General features: G+C 43.6%; 1 protein-coding gene across 1 annotated transcript in view; it reads right to left on the reverse strand.

The window, feature by feature from the left end:
• Positions 1-845: 845 nt before the first annotated feature.
• GPR143 (G protein-coupled receptor 143) overlaps positions 846-19,612 on the reverse strand; it is a 41,658-nt gene continuing 22,891 nt past the window's right edge. The window contains exons 5-9 of the mRNA XM_040421831.1: positions 16,971-17,080; positions 12,589-12,697; positions 10,898-11,015; positions 5,686-5,938; positions 846-1,080 (exon numbers count right to left, since the gene is read on the reverse strand). Of these exons, the coding sequence (XP_040277765.1) occupies positions 974-1,080; positions 5,686-5,938; positions 10,898-11,015; positions 12,589-12,697; positions 16,971-17,080 (697 nt within the window). The 3' untranslated portion in view covers positions 846-973. The remainder of the gene's footprint in view (positions 1,081-5,685; positions 5,939-10,897; positions 11,016-12,588; positions 12,698-16,970; positions 17,081-19,612) is intronic.

Below are 19,612 nucleotides of genomic sequence, written 5' to 3' on the forward strand. Positions count from 1 at the left end.
AATGCTCTAGGCAGGAATTATTTCTACTGTGCAGTCGACAAAGATTGGATGTGGAGCCTGTGCAGCAGACAACAGGATGGGAGCACGCACTACCAGCAGGACGGGGCAGCTTATGCAGCTATTTTCTGTGATGTCATATATGGGGGCCAGAGTTACAAAAACAATGCCAAGGCACCGTTTACAGGGGCACCAGCCAGGAACCAAAAAACACAGGAAAAAGATTATGAGGATGGATGTTAATAAAGACAACTTGAGCAGTAACAGAAATACCGTGAGTAGCCAAAAAATACTGCAAAGTGGCCAACCCCTTTAAATATATACACAGCCAGCAGCAGTGAATGTGATAAAATAAGAAATGAAGTCATGTCTACAACACTCTTCTCCTTTGCCACTTCCAGGAATGTGCTCTGGTCCTCCCCGCTGCTGACGTCATGTTCTTGGCTGTAAGTGTGATGATCCATGCACACAGGTCACCTTGCAGCCAATCAGTATACAGGACTTCACCACTGACTGTGCCTGTGATTGGCTGCAGCAATGATATCCAGTGTACACCACGTCACTGCTGCAGCCAATCAGAGGAAAAACGTATAAGTCCTGTATACTGCTGAGGCCAGTGCATAATGACCTGTGTGCAGGGAACATCACCACTGCAGCCGGGACCGAAGCTTGGCACTGGAAGCTGCAGGGGAGAAAAGTGATAAGTATAACGTTATTTGACTACATTTAGGTTCTGAGGCCCTATTACTATATTTCAACTTAGGCAACCCCTTTAACTGTTCAAAATATATTTTACCCAATAGGGCTATAGATATGTAATGTGTACAATATCACAATTTATCAATACTCCATTAGTCATGGCTCAAAATATTCTTTTAATGGGGTATAAATTCCATTGCAATTCTTGAGAGAGTCCTGTGATGTGATGTGATGGTAATATGACTCTCGGTCTGCATCCTTTGGTTGAGTGTAACAGTCATTTTACCACCTTTTCGATGTCACAGTTTTCATCATCAGCCTCTATGTCATGAAAATCTGGCACTTCATTGGATATGTGGATTTCAATTGTGCTAGCTTCAGAACCTAGCAAAACAAAAGAGACTGATATTCAGGAAACCCATCGCTGGATTTATTCCCCTTATTTTACCAAGTGCTTTTCTCTTTGTATTCTCTTTGTATGTATTGTAACGGTAGGAGCTGGTTGTCTATGCTGGTTTAAAGCAGTTTTATATTGTCCAAATTAAAGTGGTTGTCCAGGTGTTAAATATTGATGACCTTTCCTCAGGATAAGTCAAGAATACCTGATCAGTGGAGGTCTGTTTCCTGGCAATTCTGCCAATCAGCTGTTCCTAGGCCAGTGAAAATTACGTTCATCGCTCACATGGCCTAGGTGCAGCTCAGTCCCATTCAGGTGAATGGGGCTGAGCTGCAATACTAAGCCAAGCCACCATACAAAGTACAGCGCTGTGCTTTATAAGCTGCAAGGGGGTGCTGCAGCCTATTCAAACAGCTGATCAGCAAGGGTTCCAGGTGTTGGACAGCCACCGATCAGATATTGATGACCCTTTCTGCAGTTAGGTCATCAATATTAAACACAAGTAAAAGCCCTTTAAAATTAATTGTTAAAGTTTTTTAAAACTATTTCCCTGTAGGTTTTCTCCCATTACAGGTGAGTTTTATACAGTATCCAACAATCCTGAATATTTTGTAATCTGCCACCTATCATTGAAGAAGAAAAAATACTGTACAATAAACATTAAATTCCATAATTTATCCACATCAAAAAAAATAAAAGAGACTCTTCAAACAAAATAGGATTACTAAAGTGCACAACCCCTTCTAATACAAGAGGATACTAATATAACTCAGCAGAGATTGACCTTTGATTTCTGATGTGGATTTGTATTTATTTTGTGGATTCATACATGGATTTAGCCCCATTTTATGGGGCTAATCCAGTTGTTGCCACTCACTGCAGTTTGTGCACAAAATCTACATCAAGGATGAATGTTGTCAATTATTTTTTTATTTTTCGTTTTTTGCTGTAACGCAGATTTCAATCTACTTGTGCCTTCATTCATGTTGAGAGCGGACTGTGCATGGATTTTGCCAGATAATTTGTGCCAAAATCTGCTTGGAAATTTTGCCGTGTGAACTTGACATTAGAAATCAGGTTGCTGGCATCCAAAATATGAGTGTATTAGAAGCGTAAAAAGTTGAATTGTCCTTGCAAAGCAGGGACACAATGCTGCAGCAGTGTTAAGAGTATTAGTAGCAGTAGAGCTGTCTTTACAACAGCATAATTTTGGAGCAAGAGGATCTTTAGATATGTACAATAAAGGAAAAGCAATAATATATTTTCAAAAAGATTTATTGTAAATGTTACAAATCTTTTTTAAATATATTTTCTGTTCCAATGTCAGTGCAACAATATATTGAAAATCAAGACTATGGTTCCTTTCACATCACTGTTTCTCCTTTCCGTTCTCCGGCACCGTTGAGGAGCAGGAGAACGGAAAGGACGGATTCTGCAGATAACTGAGACCTAACTGAGCGTAGCGGAGCCTAAAGACCCCATAGACTATAATGGGGTTCGTTCAGTGTCCGCTCAGAACATGATTTTTGAGCGGAGACGAAATTCCTGCAAACGGTGATGTGAAAGGAGCCTTAATTATCTATACTAATTAAAAGGGCTGTCCCATCTTGCCATTGCTAAGGTGAGATGGGACTAAGTGCATAGGAGCTACCGAAACAGCGTAGCACAGCAACCTATCCTGTTTCCGAGTTAGGGAAGCAGCACATCTGTTTCCATAGCTCCTGACCACCTGATTGTCAGGGCTTAGTCCCATCTTGCCTTGGCTGAGTGTGTATGAGTTTTCAATGGGGAGAGAGGAGAAAGCCACCATAAGACACTCCTAGTGGTGGCTTATCTCTCAGGAGAACAAAAATAGCAAAAAATCTGACCAATCCTTCTCTCCAGTGACATCATCTGTTAGAGGGAGAGTCAGAGGCTCCCCATACGGAGAGTTTCAGCCGATACCACAAAAATTGGTATTCAACTGACGATACTCTACTTTGGAGGCCTTTAGATTCCTTTCTACAACTTTTTACATGCTGATGCTATCCATTTACCACATAGGCAAGTGGAAGCTCTCATTGTAACTATTTAGCACTGCTTCTCTGTATAGCTAGGTAGCAAATGCAAAAGAGGGTCAAATGTTAGTGGACCAGACTTACCAATCCTAAATATGGCATAAGCTTGGACCAGCTGTCTAGACCTGAACCAGATTTATCACAGTGGCTCAGGCTGGATGATAAATCTGGTGTAGGGATAGACACCTGACTCTGTACCAATACAGTATTGGTTGGCTTACACTGAGACAGGTTTCTATGACACAATTGTGGCACAGTGTTGGTTCAAAATAAAGCATCTTAGGCCTCAATCCCTTTCTCACAAAGCTTCACTCCTTTACACTACACCCCTTGTCAAGCATGTCGGGAAAAAAAGTGTAGAAACTCTCAATGCTCCAATCATAAGTAAATCTGGGTCCAGTGTATATAAGAAAGGAGAGGTATAGAGTGACCAATATTACAGATACAGGTGAACTGCAAAAATAAGAAGCGGATGGAGGAAAACAGGGGGAGTTAATTGTCCATCCAATTGCAATGAAACCAAACTTCAGGGCCCATGTATGAGGAACACATCCTGAATTTCCTGTCTTGGACACAGAGCTTGTCCCATTCCTGTACATAGGTAATACAAGCAGATTGCTACCCTTGCCTCGTTGAAAAAATAAAATAAAAGGCTAAAAGCATACAGATTCAATATTCTGTTCTATGAAAGAGTTTTATTTTGCAATAGCTACAAATACAAACTTTTTTTTATTATTGTATTATCGCAGTTCAAATTAACTTTTTCCTGGACCTTGTTATGGGATAGAAAAATACTTTAAACCTTTGACTCTTTTTGGATGTCATGGAAAAACTGACATAAAAGCAAATTCAGCCAGCTTCTCACCCTGCACACTTCCTTAGTCAGCTAAATAAACACTAGTGTCCTGGAGTGGGCATGATACAAATGAGTTTCATCTTCACATTTCTATATACTGTACTTTCACATGGACCACATCCTGCCTTTAAGGGGTTGTCCAATATCTAAAACATGCCCCCCAGTGCCCGGGCCCCTCATATAGGTTATATTTACCCTGCACCCCAGCACCCGTGTAGCTCCTGATCCACGCATATCTGCTGCTGCTGCATCTCCCCGTCGCGTGGATCAAAACATCCGCGGATAGGGGAGAAACCAAAAGCAGGATGTGCTGGGGACGAGCCTCCCTAGCATTGCGGGTGATGCTAGGTAGGCTTGTCACTGTCATGGCTTGCTATTGGCTGCTCCCCTCGTCGCCGGATGTTTTGGCCGCACAACGGGGAGATGCAGCGGCAGCCATACGGGGATCAGGAGCGCAGGGGGTGCCGGGGAGAGGGTTCAGTATAATCTATATGAGGGGCCCGGGCATTTTGGGGGCATTATAGGGGTTTGTTAACCCCTTTAACTCATTCTAATCCTGCCTGTAATGATATCACCTCTGTGTATAGATGAGACAGGATCCACCATTCACAATAGGTGATTGTCAAAGCTTATCTATTCTTTCCTTGTACAATGACCTCTGTACAGGTCACAGAGCATGCCTAGAAAACTCTCCCATAGAAGTCAATGAGGTCCCCTCCTATCCATTGTGTCTATGGCCCTTAGGGCTTCTGAAAAGCAATTTTCTTAATGCTTTATAAACAGCTCAGGCAAGATGGCACCCTCCATAATCATGTTCAGAAAATTTTACTATCTGGTTTTAACTGGCAGATAAAATTTTGGTGACATATGTTATTTAAAGAAGTTGTCCAAGACCTGAAAAAAAAAATTAGATAGCAGGGCTTGTGTCAGAATAAAAAAAACATTAACCTGGATGAGTAATCTTGGTTCCAGCAGTGTGGGACAATCCGACCAGGTAAATGCTTAATTTTGTTATTCTGACACTATGTCCGGTCATCCCCAATTGTTTTCAAGTCTATGTGGCAGAGGTGCTTTTGGGCCCCTCAGACTTCAGTTCCTAGTTTCTACTGCAACCTTTGGACCATATATAGCCACTCGATCTGGGCTTACCATATCTGGTCTTTGTCTGTTCGAGAGAGAGCACTGAGGGAGAGCTCCCTCTACAGCCAGTTATCTTATAGCCAGAGTGAAGGATTCTGAGGTTTGTAAAAAGAAGAAAAAGTGGCACCTATGTTTTTTATATATTTCTATCAGGTTTGAATCCAGTATTATACAGAATAGGATCAGAGGAGATGAGGGTGTTAAAGGAATTGAAGGCATTTCTCTTTTCTTATGCATTTATTACAAATGCTTTAGTGTTCTTTCAACATGTTGATGAAATATAGCTAGCCAGTGGTCAAGAGAATGCAGAATTCACTAGGAAAGTGAGGCATGACAGTGCTTCAAGCCAAGATGACTTCCTTCTTGAGTGTACAGGTTAGAAATACATTTTTTCCAGTGTATTTTTGCTCTTAATTTTTTTTGTTATTTAGCTGATAATCAGTAGGTAGGGATAATCATAGAGATGTGAATAAATGAGAACTACCATCCTTGGTATATTGGAGAATTTCTGGTTATCCGCTCAGCTATACGTCCATTACCTTCAGAGAGCATGCTTAGTGCTTCATCAGTCTGCTCGCTATTCCCCATATCAGTCTTGTTTGGGTCCTGGATGTAGCCAGGATAGTTCAGGAAGGACCCAATCATACCATTGCGTGCAGACTCTACAGCAGATGAACTTGTCAGAGGCTCCCATGGGATTTCCTTTTGCTGATACCTGAAGCTAATGTTCCAACCAGTCCAACCATAAAAGGCCAGAGTAAACAGGAATCCCTGCATTGGATTCAGTATGCCCTAAAAAGAAATAAAATAGTTCTTTAGTATTGTGACATAGCATACATGCATGTGATAACCACAATACTAGTCATACATGTGCACCCAAAATGTAAACGTTGCTATATAATAGGGTTCCTGATGGGACACTACAGCAATCATTCAGACCAGTTTCGGGGTGCTTGCAGGACTGGCACATGCAAGATATAAATGTCCCTTTCAAAGTAATTCTGATACTACAACCAACCACATATGTATGATTAAAGCAGTTGTCTAGCCTTGGAGCTGACAAACCTTGGGTTCCTTCCTTGTCCTCCTGAATATAAAAAATACGCACTCACCTGTCAGCAGTCCTACCACTGCTTCATTCCTGGTCACTTCTGGTAGCCTTGGAGAGCTGTTTAAACAATGACCTTCCTTGTCCTATTCACTCACCTGTCCGCAGTCTCACTGCTGCTCCAGTCCTTGCTGCTTCTGATCCCTGCAGGACCAGGAGACAGCTTGGTCCCATGACCTCTGTGGCCAATTACAGGCCTCAACGGTCACAGTAGCTAGAATACTATGTCACAGTGATGTACCTACCGTTCAAGCCACTGTGACTACTGAGGCCACTACAGTTATTGGCAACAGCGGTCACAACACCAAGTTGCTTCCTAGTCTTGCAGGGAAGCAGCCAGTAATGGAGCAGCAGTGGGACCGTGGAAAGTTGAGTGGGTAGGACAAGGGAGGACCCCAGGGGTCGTCAGCTCTCAGGAAGACAAACCCTTTAAACAGCTCTCCAGGACTACTACCCAGCACTGTCAGCTGTTTTTCAGGGTCAAAACAGCTGACATACCCTCTTAAACTGGAAGTAGAATTTAAACTGGCATTACAGACAGGCAGGGTCACAACTGCCAGGAGGTATAAACTGCCTCTGAGAGGGTGGCAGTTTATGGTAGAGCACAAAAGCCCATGGCTTTTGTCCCTGGCATTCAGCCTCATAGGCCGCAAGCCACTAGGCCTCGGGTCTATGAGTTAGTAGAACAGTGCAGGAGGCTGCAATGACATCATCATGACATCAATAGTGTGGTCATGAACACCCACATTCTGATGCAGGCGCTTGTGATCACGTCATCCCAGCGCAGGAGGTCACGTTGATGTCATTGTGACCTCCTGTGCTGGGACGCGGCAAACTAGGCCTCAGGGTGGAAGTGGCCTGTGGTTTGTATCACAAATGGCAGCAGGGCGAAGTTAGGTGAGTAATGTTTTTTATACTCTGCACCATTAGGAGAAATAAAGAGGCCAATATAATACATGGGGCAATAAAGGGGTCATTATTATACAGGGGCCAATAAAGGGAACATTATAATACAGGGAGCAATACAGGGGCATCTACGGGGGCATTATAATGCATAGGGCAACACAGCGAAGCATTAAAATGCAGGGTGCACAACAGGAGGAATATTATAATACAGGGGCAGTTAAATACTGGTGCACTATATAGGAGATATTATAATACAGGGAACAGTGCAGGTAGTTTACCCTGTATTATAATACCTCTCCTGTAGTGCACCAGTATTAAACTGCCCCTGTCTTTTGCAGGGGGGACATTATAGCTAGAGGGGGAACTGCAGAGAGGCATTATAATTGGGGGGGGGGGGGCAATATAGGGGGAATTATACCTACAGGGGGCATTGCAGGGGGGCATTATAACTAGAGGGTGCACTGCAGAGGGGAATTATAATTAGAGGGGGCACTATAGGGGGCATTATAACTACAGGGGTACTCCAAGCGGGTGTTATAAATACTGGGGCCACTACAGGGGGAATTATAAATACTGGAGCTAAAACAAATGACATTATAAATACTGGGGCCACTACAGGGGTATTTATAACTACCAGGGACACTAGTAGGCCTTATTACTCCTGTGGGCTCTAAAGAGGTGACTTATAAAGATTCCTTGTTACAGCTGGGGGCACTATAGGAGGCCTTATTTCTATGGTGGCATTATTACTACTGTGGGTACTGTAGGGACATTATTATCGTTGGACACAATATGGTGGGCAATGCTACCAATGGGGAACTCTTGGGGAGCATTATAACTATTCGGGGCACTATTGCTAATGTGGGAACTCTGGGAGAGAAAAATTACCATTGGTGGGACCAGGAGGAAGATGGAAAAGTTAGGAAACTTAAATATCTATGTGGCAAACTCTGCAGAGACGAGATGTTGATGAAATAATTGGTCATGGCTGTTTGGAGCGAATGGAGAAGATGAGGAAAGGGAATATCTACATCAGTAAAGACTTCACTGCATGTTAGAGGTATGTAGTGCTGTATGTAATGTCCATCCAAATATGCCTTTAGCAGCAGGGCTGGGGGAGGGGTTGGATTGAGAATTTAGCTCGAGGAGGGGATTCACTTCAAATTTGCAGGCAAAGAAAAGCTAGAATCAGCCGTGACCTTAGAGGTTAACGACAAATATTAGTTAACACAATGGCAAATTTACACCGTGGCTGGTATATAAAAGATAGATTGATATTATTGATTGATAAGACAGACCACATGACTCCTAAGCATAGAAAGAGATTCAAATGAATTAAAGAGAACCTGTCACATTGAACATGGAGTTTAAGCTGCAGGCAGCATGTTATAGAACGGGAGAACCTGAGCATGTTGATATATAGTGTTTTTTGCGGATTTTATTCACTTGAATTCCTGCTTATTCTGGGCTTTGAAGTCCAGGAGGCGGTCCTATCAGTGATTGACAGCAATCTGTGTATACACAGTCATAGAGGGAAGGCTGTCAATCACTGATAGGACCGCCTCCTGGACTTCAAAGGTCAGAATGAGCAGGAATTTAAATGAATGAAATACAGGTTACTCTGAATCTTTTTCCATAAAACTGCCAATCTGCTCAGCTCATCCGGCTCTATAACATGGTGCCTGTAGCTTACATTGCATTTTCATAGTGACAAGTTCCCATTAAATACTGAATCTTTTCTAAAAGCTGTACACCAATCAGCTCCTTCTGCTCTAGATGCGAGTAGATGGCACTGTATTTTCCTGGTGACAGGTTCACTTTAATGTGGCCATAGACTAAAATGGCCTCAGATATTCCCATAAAGATACAACTGAGGAGGGACTAGAAGACATTTATGCTGGTGCTTATATTCAGGCAAAGAATCACAAGAGGAGAAGGGTGCACCTGAGAGTTCCTCTTGACACTGGATTATCTCCTGTGGCAATAGGGACACAGTAGGTTATGGCCAGACTGGATGGATTTTCTTCATAGAAATTTTCACTGCGGATGTTGGCACGGATTTTACCCTATTCATTGCAAAGGGCGTAATCCACAGTGTAAATCTGCAGTAAAAATTGATTGAGTTAAAATCCATCCCATGGGTCATTATCTACTGCGGATTTGTCTAAAGGGGTCTTTACATCTCAGACACTGGTGGCATATCGTTAGGATATGCCACTAATGTCAGATAGGTGTGGGTCCCACCTCTGGGACCTGCATCTATCTCCAGTTCGAGCTCCCGAATGTGAAGGAGAGCGCACCACACATGTGCAGTGTGCTCTTCATTCATTTCTATGGGAGTTCTGAAAATAGCCGACCAGAAGTCGAAAGTCCCATAGAAGTGAATGGAGACCAAACCACGCAAGCATGGCCAACGCTCCATTCTCCTCTATGGGACTGCTGGAGATAGCCAAGCAGAGGGGGGACCCTCAACTGTCTGACATTAGTGGCATTTCCTATGTGGATTCCGAACAGAAGACTCTCCTATTCTCAGAAGTGACTGGGTATATGAAAATGTTTTTCTAAACTAGGCAGCCCTTTAGGTTTATTATTTATTTCCAATTTGTTATACAATGTCAATATATTTCATGGAGGCGTACAGATTGCCATCACCATTATAAGTTCTTGTTCTTTATGGGGCTCACAATCTAAGATGCCTAACTGAAATGTACATCTACACACTAGGCTCAGATTCATAGAAAACCAAATAAAGGGGTAGTTTAACCCCAAATACTCACTGACGCAAACATGTGCACAATAAAGAAAAGGGCCACTCACCTCAGCGCTAAGGGTCCTGTGTCCTTTGCTTCCGGTCTGATGTTCTGACTGCTGCAGCTATTCACTGGCCTCAGCAGTGACATGTCTGGAGAGGCTCAGTGGTCACGTGCTGCTCTGGGATACGTCACTGCTGAGGCCAGTGAATGGCTGCAGCTTTACATGTAACCAAACAGGGGGCATCACACTTCCAGTGCAGGGAACCTTAAGCTGCTGGGGTGGTGCGGTCAACAGTTATAGAGGTGAGTGGCTTTTTTTTCCTGCATTTTGCGCACGTTCCCATTAGTGATTCATTTGGAGTTGGGGGGTCAGACAACCCCTTTAAAATTTCATTATGTTTTTGGATTGCAGAGGACACATGGAGAACCTACTATCTTGTAACAGAAAAATGCCCATCTTTGACATAAGCATGATATAAAACCATCGCTATAGGCCTCATGCACACGACCGTTGTTTGGGTCCGCATCCGAGCCGCTGTTTTGGCGGCTCGTATGCGGACCCATTCACTTCAATCCGCACTTCAATCCGCATCCGTGGCTCCGTTCCGCAGCCCCGCAAAAAAAATATAACATGTCCTATTCTTGTCCGCCTTTTGCGGACAAGAATAGGCATTTATATTGCCGGCGCCCGTTCCGTTCCGCAAATTGCGGAAGGCAACACGGGCGCTTCTGTTTTTTGTGGATCCGCGGTTTGCGGACCGCAAAAAACGGCACGGCCGTGTGCATGAGGCCTTAAAGTGACGAAATTAAAGGTATGGGGCTCAGTGCATGTGTATATATGAGAGATTTGAAGACAGTATTTGCCAAATATTTCAACCTATTTTTACTTTTACTTTTTACATCTAGTTTATTGGACAATTACTAAATATCGGAGACATTTCATAGGCATAGAATGAAAAATGATTGAATTCATGGCTGGCTTACCATGATGAACCACGTGATAAGTGCTGCATTCCTGACATTTTTCAGTTGATCTCCATTTATGTCTGGCTGCATTTCCAGAAAGAACAAAAGGCTTTCATTGATAATGTTGGACAACCAACTGATAAAAAAGATAAAAAATATATTAATGTCAGCTGTGGTGGAACAGACACATCCGTTATTCTCTCTCCTGACCAGAAAGAAGCAGTATATTTTAAAGACAAATTTATTATCAGAATGCTAGGAAGTTTGACCATTTTGTTTACCCTTATGGGTTTTTTTCAGGGATTTTAAGCATTTTACATAAAGTTATGGGTGTCTTGAATTTACCAGAAACAAGATTCCATCACTCCATTACCTAATTATAGAGCGTGAAAAGCATTGAAATTCCTCATATTTATAGTGCACATATTTATTCTCCAGTTTTCTGCAATTAATACAGCCCGAACTGCACTACATTCAGACTGTGTTTTGAAGATCTCGGCACTGAGAGGTGTGCTATGTATTTTTGGAGTTGATTGGATTTGCTGTTTTATACATTTATGTTTAAAAATATAAAAAAATCTCCCACACAAATTAATGGCAGAATTCTACGATTTATACAGCCCGAACAGCTTAACTTTTTCAAAGCTCTCAGCACTAAAAGGTGTGCTATGTATTTTTGGAGTCGATCTGATTTGTCATTTTTAATAAATGTACATTTAAAAAAAAAAATGCACCCGAGCTCCTCTCGTTTCTGTGGCCAGACCCTCCCTCCAGTGATGGCCAGTTCGCAGTGTTCACCCGCGAACACATGCGAGCTGCCATCTTGACTCACAAGTCCGGCGATGCACAGGTAAGCCCTTATCTGTGCCGGGAGCCAGTCTGAAATGAAATGCGGTCTCCGGGTGCAGGCAGTTCCTAGAAAAGCCTGATGAAGGCCCCCGGCGGCTGTTCTCGGAACTGCCTGCTCCCGATGACCGCATTTGATTTCAGACCGGCTCCTGGCACAGGCACAGGTAAGGGCTTACCTGTGCATCGCCGGACTTGTGAGTTAGGATGGCAGCCCGCATGTGTTCGCGGGCGAACACTGCGAACTGGTCATCACTGCCTCCCTCACTGCTTTGCCACTACCTTGCCCTGTCAATTAAACCTGGTTTCCAATAATTCCCCTGTGTAAACAAGCAAATGCCATTCTGGTGAAAGCTTCGCTGATGCAGTCACCTAAATTGTTGTTTCTGGGCAGCAGATTGTGCAGTCTAAACAGTGACCTGCTGCCTAGAAGGAGCAATCCGGTGGCCGTGCTTGCACACTATGGGAAAAAGTTGCTGGCCTCTCTGGTGGCCGGGACCGTAGGAGCTCAGATAGGCTGGTGCTTTTTTTCTGTAGTGTACAAGCACGGCAACTGCTGCTGGATTGCAGGGTGGTTGTAGCCATAGAAACGAGCAGTGTATAATGTGATGGAAAAAGGAATCCAGCCAGTAAAGGAAGCAATATGGATAATAACAGTATATTAGTAAGTGCCTTGTATTAACTGCCTCTAAATAATAAATGCTATTTGCTGAAGTGACACAACCCCTTTAAGCAATTCATCATGCCACATTAATAATAGCTGATACATGATAAATTGCTATGGTTTGTACTGCCTCATAAATTGTTGCATCTTAAAACAATTTGAGTAAACCTTCCCAAAGTTTCATTCTCAGAACAATTACCATATCATGAACACCAACATAATCTTGAAAAAGCGTAGCTGAATTACAGTTCCTAGGCGTCTTTCATTCTCTGTATAGATCCCTTGTCTTCCTTTTAATAACGTGGCAACTAGTAAAACATAAAGGATATATTGAAAATAGACATGTGGACATTCAACCTCCCTCTAAGAACTAGATATTTCATGAAGAGTATAGCAGAACAAGTGTGTCTCGTCAAGGTCAGACTGGCCCACTAGAGCTCCAGAGGATCCTCCCATGAATCCAGGCTCTGATACCATAATGGGCCCCAAAAGTCCAGGAGAAAAACCTATTTGGCTGCCTTTGAAGCCAACAGCCTGCCACTAGGGTCAATTTCTTTTATTCAAAACCTGTTAGACTTTATTGATGATATATGAGGTATAGCTTCAAGAATCACCTCCTCTGGTAGGCCCAAATAACCCCAGTCTGATACTAAGGTTCTTGCGGTGATGTTATCACAACTGCTTGCGCCAGGATCCAGCAACTAAGGCTGTAAGCCGGAAAAGGCCTGTGATCTGCATCACAGGCGGCAGCATAGAGTGGCACTATAGGGGTATATTGGCACTATAGGGGTATTAGAAATTCAGGGGGCACAACATGAGACATAACACATACAGGCAACTACAGAGGATATTATAATACAGGTGGTACTACAAGGGGGGAGTTATAACTGCAAGTGGGCATTAGAAATACTGGGAAATTAGAACTACAGGGGGCAATGCAGATGGGCATTAGAACTACAAGGGGAACTACAGAGGAAGACATTATGACTACAGGGGACACTGCAGGTGTCATTATAAATACTGAGGACCATACCAAGGGCATTATAACTACTGGGACTACTACAGGGGACTTTATAAATACTGAGGCCAATTTGGAGACCCAGAAGATGAATGGGGCAAACCCATCAGTCAGTATGTGTAGGCATGTGCCTAAGTACTGTTCCACCATGTTGCTGAAATGCTGCTCATATGATCCGTATCAGCTGGTGGTGCTGGTTGTTGTGGCGTGCCGACAAAGCTTTTCCACATTTAGGCCATGCTAACCCTCCCTTCTGAGAGGCTGGCGGTGCCCCAGCTGCGTTGGCAACTTCTTCTTCCTCCTCCTCCTCCTCTGCCTTCGCCTTATGATTCCACTGAGCCCCCCCTGTCAGGTGTGAATGTCATCAGCAGCGCGTCTAGCAGCGTGCGCTTGTACTCGCGCATCTTCCGATCATGCTCCAGTGATGGAATTAAGGACAGCACATTGTCCTTGTAGCAGGGATCCAGCAGGGTGGCTAATCAGCACTGGTTAAAATGTGTGGGCAACTCGGCGGTCCTTGCTCAGGCACTGCAGCATGTAGTTACTCATGTGTGCTAGGCTGCCAGAGGCAACAAGCTGTCTTTTGAGGGAGGTGTATCATCTGTGTCCTCTGTATCCCCCAACCACGCTCCATTGTTGTCTCCACCAGATGGAATGACAGCTTTTCAAAGGCCAGGAATTTTGAAATGTTGGCATTCAGGGCTAGGGATCACAGCTAGGTAGGGGGATACTTCCTCTTTCTCTCCAGTGTTTGGGGGATGGACAGCTGAACGCTTCCATGGGACAAGTGTGGACATGCTGGGTGACGGTGGTGGAGGTGGTGTTGTTGCTGCCACATCCTCTGTTTGCGGGGTGGCAGATGCCACTGTCACTCCAGAGGGGGAGGAAGAGGCCGAGACCGCAGCAGAAGAGGAGCCTGAGATCTTTTGTGGTTTTTCAGGAGTGTACTCCACTGCAGCTCGTGCTTTCCATTTAGATGCCTGGTCATGCAGGTGGTGCTCAGGTTTAGAACATTTATGCCTCGCTTCAGGCTCTGATTGCACAGCGTGCAAACCCCTCGTGTCTTGTCGTCAGCACATTGTCTAAAGAACTGCCACGCCAGGGAACTCCTTGGAGCTGGCTTTGGTGTGCTCAGTCCCTGGGTGCGGTGGGCAGTAGCAGGCATACTAGCTAGGGGACAGACACTCTGCTTTTGCACCCTGCTCCCTCTTTTGCTGTGCGGCTGCCGCTGTGTGACCACCACTTCCTCCGAACTGGACACGTCACTCGCATGACCTTGATTTCATGTGGGGTCTAGGACCTCATCATCCTCCACCTCATCTTCCACCCACTCTTCACCCCTGCCCTCCTTGCCGGTCTGCACATGGCAGAAAGCTTGGCACTTGTGTTTTCTCATCATCAGAGATTTGCTGCGGTGGTCCTCCCATGTCCACATCCTGAAACATAAGTGGTTTGGCATAAGTGCACTCATTCTCTTCCAGTTCTGGGGAAGGGCTGGGTGGATGGCCCACGGAAACCCCACCAGCAGAGTCATCAAAAAGCATGAGAGACTGCTGCATGACTTGGGGCTCAGACTGCTTGGCTGATTTGCAAGGGGGTGAGGTGAAAGACAGATGCCCATGCTCTGCAGGTGTCAAATCTGCGGTTTCAGCAGGGGACTGGGTGAGAGACAATGTGAAGGAACTGGAGGCACTGTCAGCTATCCAATCAACTACCACCTCTACTTGTTCTGGCCTCACCATTCGTACACCGGTATTTGGGCCTACAAAATGACGCTGAACATCCTGTCGCCTACGTGCACCTGAGGAAGGTGTTTAATTTGGGCGTATAGCTGGCAAAGATCGACTACGTCCTCTCCCTGCAACAGGAGCTTCAGCAGCACCATGACTAGGGCCACATCCCTTATTTGATGCTCTCCTCATTGTTTGAGGCACCCACCGAACTAATAGACAGATTAACTATATTAATTTCCCTGTCACGTATGCAGTGCAGGTGTACCTTACACCAAATATGGGTATATGTCACCCACCGAACTAACAGACGGATTAACTATATTAATTTTGCTGTCACGTATGCAGTGTGGGTTTACCTCACACCAAAAATGGGAATATGTCACCCACCGAACTAACAGACGGATTAACTATATTAATTTCCCTGTCACATATGCAGTACACATGTATCTCACACCAAAAATAGGTATATGTTACCGGCCGAACTAACAGTCAGATTAACTATATTAATTTCCCTGTCACGTATAAAGTGCACGTGTATCTCACACCAAAATGGGAATATGTCACCCACCGAACTAACAGACGGATTACCTATATTTATTTCCCTGTCACATATGCAGTGCACGTGTGTCTCACACCAAAAAAGGGTATATGTCACCCACCGAAATAACAGACGGACTAACTATATTAATTTCCCTGTCACGTATGCAGTGCAGGTGTACCTCATACCAAAAATGGGTGTATGCCAACCACTTAACTAACAGACAGATTAACTATATTAATTTCCCTGTCACATTTGCAGTGCACGTGTATCTCACACCAAAAATGGGTATATGTCACCGGCCGAACTAGCAGTCAGATTAACTATATTAATTTTCCTGTCACATATGCAGTGCACGTGTATCTCACACCAAAAATGAGTATATGTCACCGGCCAAACTAACAGTCAGATTAACTCTATTAATTTCCCTATCACGTATAAAGTGCACGTGTATCTCACACCAAAAATGGGAATATGTCACCCACCGAACTAACAGACGGATTAACTATATTAATTTCCCTGTGACATATGCAGTGCACGTGTATCTCACACCAAAAATGGGTATATGTTACCGGCCAAACTAACAGTCAGATAAACTATATTAATTTCCCTGTCACGTATAAAGTGCATGTGTATCTCACACCAAAAATAGGTATATGTCACCCACCAAACTAACAAACGGACTATTAACTATTATATTTTTGTGTCAGGGGTACAAAAATGGTGCATTGCACCCACAAAAAAATCACTATAGGTCACCCACAGAATTAACAGCCAGATTTATTATTATATTTCTGTGTCAGGGGTGCAAAGCTGGTGCATTGCACGCACAAAAAATCATTATAGATCACCCACAATACAAATAGCCAGATTCCTAACTCTCTCCCTCGCTTCAGCTTCCTGATTCCTGTCCCTGCACTACTCAGAACTAATGGGCGGTGCTACACGTGATCCAACTTGTATAGAGGCTGGGTCACATGATGCATCGGCCAATCACAGCCATGCCATTACTAAGCATGGCTGTGATGGCTTCTAAGTGCCCACAGCTTAAAAGCTTATTCATTGTCGGCTCTGCAGCCTTTCAAAAGCTTTATTAAATGCCCGAACACCGAACTGAAACCCAAACTTTTCCGGCAAAGTTCGGGTTCGGGTCCGGGTACCCAAACTTGCAAAGTTCGGTACGGACCCTTCACTCAACACTATTGATGACCAACAAAATCTCCGTTAGTGTACTATTGTAGCAAAAGCACAATGCACACACATAAAATAAGTATTGCTCTATGTATTCTTACCTGCTAAAACCGTTCTTCTAAATAGGATAGGATTCGCCACCATGACAAGCAGAAGAGGTGCATAGGTGGTAATATAATGAGGAACTGCATGTTCTAGACCTTCCTCACAACTGCAAAACAAGATGAAACCATTTTATACCGTAATACTGGTGGAGATACATATATTTGAAACAGTAAAGGTGATTCTTCCACATCTACTAAAGTTTACATGTGGAATTTTAAGAAAGAAAAATGAGGGAATTGCTAAAGTGGTAGCTCAACAGTCAGATAAGTATCAACCGGGAAGGCCCCTTTCACACGAGCGAGTTTTCCGCGCGGGTGCAATGCGTGATGTGAATGCATAGCACCCGGACTGAATCCTGACCCATTCATTTGAATGGGTCTGTGTACATGAGCTTTTTTTTTAACGCATCAGTTCTGCGTTGCGTGAAAAGAGCAGCATGTTGTATATTCTGCGTTTTTCACGCAGCCCTGGCCCCATAGAAGTGAATGGGGCTTCAGTGAAAAACGTATTGCATACACAAGCAGGTGCGGATGCAATGCGTTTTTTACTGATGGTTGCTAGGAGATGTTTGTAAACCTTCCGTTTTCTATCACGAGCGTTAAAAATGCATCAATCGCACAGAAAAAACTGAACAACTGAACGCAATTGCAGACAAAACCGACTGAACTTGCTTGCAAAATGGTGCGAGTTTCACTGAACGCACCCTGAATGCATCCGGAGCCAATCCGTCACGCCCATGTGAAAGAGGCCTTAGGGTACAGCCACGGCCACATGGTCAGGTGTTCTGATGCAAATTTGGAAGCCAAAGCCAGGAGAGAGGAGAAGTTGCATTCGTTCTTTATACATTCTCTCCTTTTATGATCCACTCCTGATTTTGGCTTCCAAAATTGCATTAGGGAACCCGACCATGTGGCTGTGTCCTAAGGCTCTGTTCACTTCACATTCCAGTTACATCCATGGTTTATATACTGTAAATTTGATATCCTTGTAGGTTTAAGCTGGTCAGACGTAAGCCTAAAGTGTGTCCTTTTTGGAAGATATACTGTACTGATGTACTGTACATATACCTTTTTCTCAGCTGTTTCATAAAGTGTGGTCAACTATGTTTGCAATACAAGTGCAAGTTGCAAATAATATATATATATACACCGCATGGAACATGTGTTTTACAATTGGAGGCAATGGTAGATTTATTAGGCATAACGTTTTATGGTTCTAGAGCATAAGGTTGGTGCCGCTGTTTAAACTTGTATTCTGAATATAAGGCTACATGCACGCGACCGTGCCGTTTTTTGCGGAACGGAACAGGTGGCCCATTATAGACATAACTATTCTTGTCCACAAAATGGACAAGAATAGGACATGCTATATTTTTTTTGCAGGGCCACGGAACGGTGCAACGGATGCGGACAGCACCCTGAGTGCTGTCCGCATCTTTTGCGGACCCATTGAAGTAAATGGGTCCGCACCAGAGCCGCAAAAACTGCGGCTCGGATGCGGACCCGATAAACGGTCGTGTGCATGAGGCCTAAGGCTGAACATGATGTGAAAAAACCACTCTTGGCACTGTTAGGAGGGTTTGTGCAAATCTTGGACTACCCCTTTAAGAAATTTCTCCTGTTGCAGGTTACATCACTATGGACGACTTTACTTGTATGTCACTACCCACTGATCTGTATCTGGTAAAATAACTAGAATACAGCTGGCACCATGCCTGCCTTAAAAAAAGTATATTGTAGAAAGCAACAAAAATAAACTCTAAGTAATGGCAAATTTTTCATTTTGGCTGGAATGTTATTCTAACGTTGAATATCAATCGGAACAAAATACCTTCTTCTCAGTTTCATGTCTACTCCTAGAAGCCACTGAAACAGTTTTACAGTGGTTTCAGTTGTATTCACAATTTAGCCTTGAGGCATCCAATACATTTATGAATGACTTCTGTTTACCTTAAGGTTAAGGGTAAAGTTAAGGGCCACATGGACCTGAACATAGGGTGGTTTGTACAAAAGACCTTCAAATAACAAAGAATGTTAAAGGGGTTCTATGAGAATTAAAATAAGCCTAACTGACTTGAACAAGGAAAAGGCTGAAACCTTGTAATACACATGCTAGGTCATTTCAGTCCCTAAAGCTAAGATACTGTATATTTGGGGGAAGCATGTATGCTTGCTCCTATACTGCTCCATCAATATCATAACACAAACAACCTCATACAGCACAGTTCCTAATATTAAAGGATGTTGTATGGTGATACAAGTTCAGTTCAGTAGAACCACTGGTGGTCCAGATGTTATGATCGTAATGCAGATGCTAAACTGTGGCCTCTGTGTGAAATACAATTACAGGCCACATCCACACTTAGCTGCCTCAGGGGACAATGGTCACCTGTACATCTCACTTTGGGTGATTATTGCTCAGCTATAAACAGCATTTTTATCTAGAATTGTCCACTGTTATCCTTGTGTGTGAATATTTATAATGCTGTTGGCCAAAAGTATGTGACACCTGTTTAAATCTTATGTCCATAGCCAACTTTAATCTGTATATCTGGTTTCAAATTGTCAAATTGACCACTGAATACCTTTGAGGTCTAGTACTTACTCCAATGTATTACACAGTGATAGGAAACTGTAAT

This window comes from Bufo bufo, chromosome 3 (assembly GCF_905171765.1).
Source record: "Bufo bufo chromosome 3, aBufBuf1.1, whole genome shotgun sequence".
Classification (NCBI taxonomy): Eukaryota; Metazoa; Chordata; class Amphibia; order Anura; family Bufonidae; genus Bufo; species Bufo bufo.